This window comes from Pelobates fuscus, chromosome 8 (genome assembly GCF_036172605.1).
Source record: "Pelobates fuscus isolate aPelFus1 chromosome 8, aPelFus1.pri, whole genome shotgun sequence".
Lineage (NCBI taxonomy): Eukaryota > Metazoa > Chordata > Amphibia > Anura > Pelobatidae > Pelobates > Pelobates fuscus.
The window spans coordinates 167,741,959-167,751,996 of NC_086324.1; the positions used below are offsets into that span (position 1 = coordinate 167,741,959).

At 44.7% G+C, this 10,038-nt stretch overlaps 1 protein-coding gene across 1 annotated transcript; it reads left to right on the plus strand.

Moving 5' to 3' along the window:
* The first annotated feature begins 400 nt into the window (after positions 1-400).
* On the plus strand, positions 401-10,038 carry LOC134570997 (uncharacterized). The gene is made up of 5 exons (XM_063429028.1): positions 401-474; positions 3,319-3,673; positions 4,044-4,164; positions 7,673-7,746; positions 8,999-10,038. The coding sequence occupies exons 2-5, from the start codon at positions 3,346-3,348 to the stop codon at positions 9,415-9,417; spliced, it is 942 nt and encodes a 313-aa protein (XP_063285098.1). The 5' UTR covers positions 401-474; positions 3,319-3,345; the 3' UTR covers positions 9,418-10,038.

A 10,038-nucleotide genomic window follows, 5' to 3' on the forward strand; every position in this document is an offset into this window, starting at 1 on the left:
ATCCAAGGGAGAAAACCCAGGACCTCCCAGAAGCAGGAACAAACAGTTGAATAAAATAGGCAAAACAATATCAATAAGAAAAGAAATAATGGATCAAACACCAAGTCTGTTTCTCCACCCTATGCGTTTCGTCCGACTTCGGTCTTCGTCAGGGATTCCCAGCGTCTGTGTACCATATCCTACTAGCCGCATCCATATTTAATAGTCTTATCTGTTGATCTCAAACAATTACATTTATTTATATTGCGCCAGCATATTCAGCAGCGATGTACAACAGGTAATACAAGACAAACAAACAATTCTAACAAAACATGTTTGACATATGGGAACAGTAGTGGAAGAGGGCCCTACCCAAATACATTACAACGTAATATCGAAACCTTTCACTTTCATTATTACCCTGCTTGTTATTGAGGAAGTTCTTTTAACCTGTTTCTGTGCTACAGTCCTTTTACAGATGCAATTTTAATTTCTGTAAGTACCGTACCTTTAATTTCTTGTCATGTTTTGGTTTAGTAGAAAATAGAATTAGTTTGATGTTTTTGTTGTTGTCTTTGTATATTAGTATGTGTATGGCAGTCAGTAGTAGCCTGTAGTTATTCTTTATGTAGTGAGTGTGTTTAGGATTTTGGGGGGCTATCTTATCTGGAGAGAATGGGTGAAGGTATATAGTAGGACCCCTTTGTACCCATGCTATAGGAGCCTCAGTGTTTATATTTATATATCCCGTGGTCTGCTACATAAATTTAGAATTACACTAACCCATTCCCTTTTCCATTATATAAGGAAATCAGGACTTTGCTCAGGTCAGAAATAACGTTAGTTAATACATCTAGAAATTATTCATACGACCTATTTCTGCATCTGGAGACAAGACGTGTGTGTGGGTTTTTTTTTTGTTGGTTGGTTTTAGGGCCACATGGCTGAGGGTAGCAGATAGAGGGAGATATATCCAGAGCTCCATCGCACAGTTTATTCTTTGTGATAAATTCATGAACCCTGCACATTATTGTGATGCTGTTATACATGCAACAATGTCACATGGAGGCTATACTATACGGTCACTTTAAATGCAATAAATAGGGTGCAGACCCCTGACTGCCAACAACAATAAAACAAATTCAAAAACCAGGATGCACACCACCGCTACGAAAACGATAATCACTGCTTTATTCACATAAATGCAAAATAAAAAAACATATAATAAATACAAAACAAAAGACACAAAGGCCAGAAAATATACTAAAGCACAATACTATAAACATCAATAATCTAACAGGGCAGGGCACGAGTCACTATACCACCCCCGTCTTGGCACACACCTGGATGCCATGTTGTACCATACTCCTGGTGTTTACGCTATGGTGCTTTAGTATAATTTATAGCCTTTGTTCACTGTGTATTTTATTTTGTATTTATTATGTTTTTTTCTTGTATCTATGTTAATATAGCATTGATTATCATTTTGTAGCTGCGGTGAGCATCCTATTTTTTTTAATCTGATGTTTTAATACTTAAACACAGTGTATTATTATGGAGTATGGAGCTCTATAATACACTCGTATGCACCACACAGTACTCTGGAGCTCTATAATACACTCGTATGCACTGCACATTACTCTGGAGCTCTATAATACACTCGTATGCACCACACAGTACTCTGGAGCTCTATAATACACTCGTATGCACCGCACAGTACTCTGGAGCTCTATAATACACTCGTATGCACTGCACATTACTCTGGAGCTCTATAATACACTCGTATGCACTGCACATTACTCTGGAGCTCTATAATACACTCGTATGCACCACACAGTACTCTGGAGCTCTATAATACACTCGTATGCACCGCACAGTACTCTGGAGCTCTATAATACACTTGTATGCACCGCACAGTACTCTGGAGCTCTATAATACACTCGTATGCACTGCACAGTACTCTGGAGCTCTATAATACACTCGTATGCACCACACAGTACTCTGGAGCTCTATAATACACTCGTATGCACCGCACAGTACTCTGGAGCTCTATAATACACTCGTATGCACCACACAGTACTCTGGAGCTCTATAATACACTCGTATGCACCGCACAGTACTCTGGAGCTCTATAATACACTCGTATGCACCGCACAGTACTCTGGAGCTCTATAATACACTCGTATGCACCACACAGTACTCTGGAGCTCTATAATACACTCGTATGCACCGCACAGTACTCTGGAGCTCTATAATACACTCGTATGCACCGCACAGTACTCTGGAGCTCTATAATACACTCGTATGCACCGCACAGTACTCTGGAGCTCTATAATACACTCGTATGCACCACACAGTACTCTGGAGCTCTATAATACACTCATATGCACCGCACAGTACTCTGGAGCTCTATAATACACTCGTATGCACCGCACAGTACTCTGGAGCTCTATAAGACACTCGTATGCACCGCACAGTACTCTGGAGCTCTATAAGACACTCGTATGCACCGCACAGTACTCTGGAGCTCTATAATACACTCGTATGCACCGCACAGTACTCTGGAGCTCTATAATACACTCGTATGCACCGCACAGTACTCTGGAGCTCTATAATACACTCGTATGCACCGCACAGTACTCTGGAGCTCTATAAGACACTCGTATGCACCGCACAGTACTCTGGAGCTCTATAATACACTCGTATGCACCGCACAGTACTCTGGAGCTCTATAATACACTCGTATGCACCGCACAGTACTCTGGAGCTCTATAATACACTCGTATGCACCGCACAGTACTCTGGAGCTCTATAAGACACTCGTATGCACCGCACAGTACTCTGGAGCTCTATAATACACTCGTATGCACCGCACAGTACTCTGGAGCTCTATAATACACTCGTATGCACCGCACAGTACTCTGGAGCTCTATAATACACTCGTATACACTGCACATTACTGTGGAGCTCTATAATACACTCGTATACACTGCACATTACTGCGGAGCTCTGTAATACACTCGTATACACTGCACATTACTGCGGAGCTCTATAATACACTCGTATGCACCGCACAGTACTCTGGAGCTCTATAATACACTCGTATACACTGCACATTACTGCGGAGCTCTATAATACACTCGTATGCACTGCACAGTACTGCAGAGGAAAAATTTGTACTTGGTCCAAAAAACTTGTCTTATGAAAGCAAGCACTCTATACACATAATTGCCATTGTAAATATAACAAAGGTTTAGTGGCAACTACACAAATAACCTTTCTCTCACTTATTTTCCCACTGAAATCTTGGAGCTAAAGTCTTTTCCTTTGCATTGACAGATGGTTTTTAAGGTGTTATTCTAAACCATGGCAAGAATTGATTCTAACAATGAGATACGGAAAAGGCTGTCCGAGTACAAGCCAGGGTGCACCCGAAATATCCAAGGATATTGGTGCAGGCGGGTTTGCCTGCAGCTCTATGGATTATCGGGACATGGCAAGTCCTCGTTTATTAACACCTGTCTGTGTGTGGTGGAAGACAAAGAACATGAGATGGTGGCTTTTTCTTTTGAAACGGAGGGTCCCATCACATTGACAAGAGATGATTATAAACTGGGAGGCTTGTATATCACTGATAACCGGGGACTTAACAAACTACATCCGGAGGAATATCTAGAGATGGCAGCTCAGTTTGGTAAGTGAATGGCCATGGAAGATCTGGTGTTATAATAACAACCGGTCATAAAGGACAACTAAACTGACAAAAAAGGAAAGACAGAAAACATTATAGAACACGTGATAAAAAAGATGTCACATGATCTCGTCTTTGCAGTATTATATGAATTAAAAGCATTGACAAATATTTAGATTACTTTTCATTGGTTAGAAGATTAAATAAAGTTATTGCTGAACAAAAATACATAGGACAAAATAGGACAAAAACTAGATACGCGGTGTTAGTATGTGACGTCTGCTCATGTTTACACTCTGAAACATTTAATCTACATCTACATTTTGATTGATTTAGCGCAATATGAATACATGTCCTAACTTATGTTGTACAGCGCACCTACGATGTCATGGGGACGTGGAATGGGAAAACGGTCTGGAAAACACGTTTGAAACACTTCGAAACAGAATTGATAGGTGCCACACGGAGATCATTGTGCCCGTATTTGTGTATAGGTAATTAAGATTATAATATGCATTGTACCTGCATAAATATCTTTCAGTTGATTTGATAAGTCTTAAGGGAATAGCCCAATGTCCTAATGTTCTAGGTGCATCTACAGTGGAATGGTACAATACATGTGTTCCAGATCTGACTGCAAGAATTTGGTTTAACATATTAGTGTTGTAGATAGGCCCACAAGGATATGGTTCATATATGTTCTAGGTATGCCTACAAAGTAGATGTATATAGCTGATAAAGGTATAATGCACAGATGTTCTAGAAGAGTCTACAAGGCTTGGCCCTTGGCCCAAATGTGGGATTGCAAAGAGATGCTTATAATCAATATTATGCTGAATTTTACAAAGAAAAAGAAACATTAAAAAATGGCAAATGTGATAAAGGTTAGGGCACCGCAAAGGAATGCTAAATTAAAGTAAGTCTGTTAAGTCGACTTAACTTGTCAACTGCTCCCATGCTGGATTTTACCCTCTAGAGAAACACATTTCTCTGTCAGAGGTCCATTTTGATCCTCTGCATCCTTGCAGGTCACCTTTTTCAAACTCTACAGCAACTTTTGTAGGTCAAACATTTTGACAGCATTCTAACAGCCATCATGGGCTCTCATCAGGGGCGGACTGAGAACCCTCAGGGCCCCCGGGCAAAATAAATCAAGGGCCCCCTTACAGGCCCCACCCATACTCCGCAGCAAGCGCCACCCATGTCCCGCCTCCATGCACCGCCTCCAGCCACACCCTACACAATCTTTAGACACAAGGAACAAAAGTGCAATAATCCCTTCAAGGCCCCAGTAGAGACTACAATTGAGGGCTAATGGGCCATGGAGGGGGGTCTTTCTAGCAGAGGCTATCTCAGTGTCCTTTAGAGAGTGTGTTAGAAAGAATCCCCTCCAGGCCCTATTAGAGACTACAATGGAGTCTAATAGGCTTGGAAGGGGTTCTTTCTAACAGAGGCCATCTCAGTGTCCCTGCTGGAAACAGTCGCCTCCAGGCCCCAGTAGAGACTACAATTGAGGGCTAATGGGCCATGGAGGGGGGGAGCATTCTAGCAGAGGCTATCTCAGTGTCCTTTAGAGAGTGTGTTAGAAAGAATTTCCTCCAGGTCCCATTAGAGACTACAATGGAGTCTAATGGGGCCTGGAGGGGGGTCTCTCCAACACTCTGGTTCCTATTCACAATATAGCAACACAACATAGCTGATACCTAGGCCAAGTTGGCTCCTCTTACCTTAATTACTGTTGCTGGCTGGCAGTCTGTGGGCTTGCTGGAAGGCTGTGGGCTTACTGGCTGCGGCTGGCAGGCTGTGGGCTTTCTGGCAGGCTGTGGGCTTGCTGGCTACTGCCGGCAGGCTGTGGGCTTGCTGGCTGCGGCTGGCAGGCTGTGGGCTTGCTGGCAGGCTGTGGGCTTGCTGGCTACTGCCGGCAGGCTGTGGGCTTGCTGGCTGCGGCTTGCTGGCTGTGGGCTTGCTGGCTGCGGCTGGCAGGCTGTGGCTTGCTGGCTGTGGCTTGCTGGCTGGCAGGCTGTGGCTTGCTGGCTGCGGTTGTCAGGCTGTGGGTTTGCTGGCTTTAAGCCTAACTGGTGGCCTGTAGGCTGGCTGGCTGTCTACTGGCCAGCCTGTGGGCTGGTTGGCTGGCTTGCTGGCTACTGGGGCACTCGTAGATTATTTAAAGAAATAATCCATGCACAATAGCCACTACTACTCTGTGTAGTCGTTATGGTGCCAGGAGGGCCGGGCCCCCCTCCCAGAGTAAGTAGTCAAACCGTTTAAGAACAGTTTGACAACTTACCTGGGGTCTGCTGGGATATGAGGCTGTAGTAGGGTATAGGAGCAGTGGTGCAATGTGTAAGGGGTGCAGTGTGTGTGAGGGGGTGTAGTGTGTGAATGTGTAGGGTGTGTGGGGCAATGTGTGTACCTGGTGGTCACAGTGTTGAGAGTGAACTCTAGCCCGTAGCTCCAGGGCTAGAGTTTACTCTCGCAAGAGCCGTAACGTTGCCGTGGTAACCGCGGCAACGATCTGTGCTCGCGCAAGAAGGACCCAGAGGAGCTGCAGGCTGAGCTCCTGGGTCCTCTCTTCCTCCCTCCCCTGCCGGCTGCCCGCACGGTGCCTGCGGACAGGGGAGGGGGCAATTGCCCTCCTCTTACTCCCCCCTCCCCCTCTTCTTACCCCCCCTCCCCCTCTTCTTACCCCCTTCTTACTCCCACTCTCTTCTTACTCTCCCCCTCTTCTTACTCCCCCTCCCCCTCTCCTTACTCCCCCTTCTTACTCTCCCCCTCTTCTTACCCCCCTCCCCCCTCTTCTTACCCCCCTCCCCCCTCTTCTTACTCCCCTTCCTCTTTTTACCCCCTTTACTCCCCCCTCTCTTCTTACTCTCCCCTCTTCTTACCCCCCTCCCCCCTCTTCTTACTCTCCCCTTCCTCTTTTACTCCCCCCTCCCCCTCTTCTTACCCCCTTCTTACTCCCCCCTCCCTTCTTACCCCCCCTCTCTTTTTACCCCCCTACTCCCCTCTCTCTTTTTACCCCCCCTACTCCCCTCTCTCTTTTAACAACCCCCCTCTCTCTTTTCCCCCCTCTCTCTTTTAACCCCCCCTCCCTCTCTTTTAACCCCCCTCCCTCTCTTTTAACCCCCCTCCCTCTTTTAAACCCCCCTCCCTCTCTCTTTTAACCCATCTCTTTTAACAACCCCCTCTCTCTTTTAACCCCCCTCTGTCTCTCTTTTAACCCCCCTCTCTCTTTTAACCCCCCCCTCCCTCTCTCAACCCCCCCCTCCCCTCCCTCTCTCAACCCCCCCCCTCTCTTTTTTAACCCCCCCTCCCTCTCTTTTACCCCCGCCCCCTCTCTCTTTTAACTCCCCCCTCTCTCTTTTTACCCCCTCCCCGTAGCGTGGCCGAGCTGCTCTGCGTCCGCGGTGCCGGCCGGATTGATAGGAAGGTGCACACACACTGAGTGTGCACCTTCCTGTCAGTCCGGCCGGGTACAGGAAACAGAAACTCCTGTTCCGCGCGGAGTTTCTGTTTCCTGTACCCGGCCGGACTGACAGGAAGGTGCACACTCAGTGTGTGTGCACCTTCCTATCACTCCGGCCGGCACCGCGGACGCAGAGCAGCTCGGCCACGCTACGGGGAGGGGAGGTGAGAAGCTGCAGCCGCCTGAGCGCTCTTAAGAGAGCGCTCAGGCGGCTGCAGCATTTAAAGGGGCGGCCGGGCCCCCTGATGGCGGGCCCCCCTCCCGGCCGGGCCCTCGGACCATGTCCGAAGTGCCCGACCGGTCAGTCCGCCCCTGGCTCTCATTGTATAGTATACTACAGCAGAGGGTCCAAAACCAGTCATTAAGGGACACTAATAGTTCAAGATTTAGGCAAGTCTTTGTTCTGTTCCAGTGGGGATAAAAACAAAGCAGAGCCGACTTTTCTAAACTATAGCAAAATGTTTTAATATGTGACTAATATTCTTTATCTCTCTCCCTCCATCTCCCCCTATTATTTTCGCTCTCCACTATAACAGCGCAAAATATGATTTTACAAAACGCAGACCAGATGAAATTAGCCCTTTTATCAGAGAAGCCTGCCGCATTACAGGTAAAAGAGCAAATTCTATAAAAAAATTCATTGGAAGAGGGGTAATGGGAGTCAGAATATTTACAAACCTCAACAAGTACTGTCTTGGGCCACCACAAAAGTAGTACGTTTAAACCTAGTGCATTATGGGTAATGTGGCTTTCCAAACAGTATTCTAGTTCTGCAACTATTTTCATATAAAACCTTCTTGTCTGTTACATATCTTTTGTATTGTATGACATTTGTTTTCTATTATATGCTTATTCAAATTTTGAAAGATTTTGGTCTTAAATCTGAAACTCGACTTTGAATGCCTGACCCTATAGTGTGTAACTTCATTTTTCTTAACCTTAATGGTCATATCGAGAGTTTGAAACTAAAATCACAAATAATTTAAAGGGGAGGCGGGGACAACACATCACCCACAAAGGTGGCAGTTAAGACCACGACAGAGTAGACAACCACCACTCATACCAGACAAGCAGACAACAACCCCACCGCCAGCGAAGACCTTATGCCCGAACCAGTAGGACATGAAAAACACCCCGACTTTCTCCTCTCGGTAGGGGGTAACACGCTAACAGTTATAAAGTAAGCTACGAACCATCCCCGACACAATAGGGGACCCAGAAAGGTTATAATAACTAAATACTAAGGGGAACTGCCTATCCGACCATACACGCTATAAGACCTGCGAGTCCAATCGAGAAATGTTATTTGTTGTTTCATGGTGACTTGCACGCCAGCACTGTTAATTCTTGAGACCACTATTTATCACAGTATTCAATGATACGGAACAATGCTGGACCTGTGTGTCCACATCGACGGTTGCATAAAAAAAATTGAAAGTTTTGAATAAAAATAAATTTACAAATAATTTGACAGCCACAAGCCTTTACTATGCCTGTATTATGTTCTTATTTCATCGAAAAATTATCAGTATCTTACAATGAAGAACTAAACTAAAAGAGATCTATCCACTAAAAACCGACTTGTGGTGAATTGTTAAAAAACTTGCAAATTTTAGCCCATAAAATTGTGAAACATCCCTCAAATTCACTGATTAATGGTAAAAACGGAGTCTCTCACGCTTCTGCACTTCTCCTATTTTTCACCAATCATTGTTTTTTTTAGTGCTACGTCTTTCATTACTACTTCAGATCTCTACAATACTAACACAAAATAGACAATATGCGCCAGAAATTCCAGCCTAGATTTTTTTAATTTGAGATTTTTAAGCATGAATAATAAATGATTCTCTCTGTTCCAACAGGCATCTTTCCCCTTATTGTGCTTACACATTGTAAAAAAATAAACACTGATATGGTGTGCGAACAATTTCGAGAGCTTGGAGCCAGCTACATCATGAGTATCGAGAACTACACGGCTAAAAACCCCAGACGTAATGCTGAGACGGACACCAAAATCCTGGACTTCCTGGACGTCTGCATGAAGAAAGCCGATCAAGCGATCGACATCAAGCAGCACGAAAATAATAACATAGAATTTTTTAATGAAGCCATGAGACAGGTCAAGGCATTGGTTAAGGACAAACTCAAAGAAAAAGATGCCAAGATACAGGAGCTGCAAAAGGAAATAAAAATCGATGAAGGAGTATATTTGATAATTCAATCGGAGAGAGCAAAACTGAAAGAAGAGATTAATAGCCTAAAGAACCATAAAGAGAAGTAACAAAAAAAAAAGGCCCAATCCCTACTTTACATTTTTATGCAAAATGGCTTCCAGACACAGCTTACTGAACACAAAATGGCTGCCGTATTAAAATCAGGCTCCTGACAGAATTCTGTGTAATTAGTATTTCCACTCTCAGGCTCATATTCTTACAATAGCAATTACTTCATCTAGAGCAGGCTTCCCCAAACTCCGGCCCTCCAGATGTTGCTGAACTACAACTCCCATGATTCTATGAATGAAATAGATAGTCTGAGAATCATGGGAAATGTAGTTCAGCAACATCTGGAGGGCCGGAGTTTGGGGAAGCCTGATCCAGAGGATATTTATTGTTTCACCCAGCTTCCCCAGTGAATGCACCATATTTACTGCCCTGGCTGTAACAAAATACTGTACTTTTTTGTTTTCTGAAATATGAAGCATGTGTCTTCAGTACAACAACTGAGGTGCTTCCTGAGTCAGTGCTGCATGGAGATGCTGAATATTCCTCGTAGAGATGTATTGATTCAATGAATCTCTATGAGGAGATGCTGATTGGTGGAGCGCAGCGTTTTGCCGCACATGCGCTTTAGCCTCCCAATGCTTTCCTATTAGAGACAATTGGATTGGTGGAGATTGTCA

What these genes read in the sequence shown, in the direction of transcription:
- LOC134570997 (XM_063429028.1), top strand. Translation starts at nt 3,346, where the DNA reads ATGGCAAGAATTGATTCTAACAATGAGATACGGAAAAGGCTGTCCGAG. An exon ending in AGAGATGGCAGCTCAGTTTG is followed by an intron (nt 3,674 to 4,043) that starts GTAAGTGAATGG and finishes TATGTTGTACAG; the next exon opens with CGCACCTACGATGTCATGGG. An exon ending in GTGCCCGTATTTGTGTATAG is followed by an intron (nt 4,165 to 7,672) that starts GTAATTAAGATT and finishes CCACTATAACAG; the next exon opens with CGCAAAATATGATTTTACAA.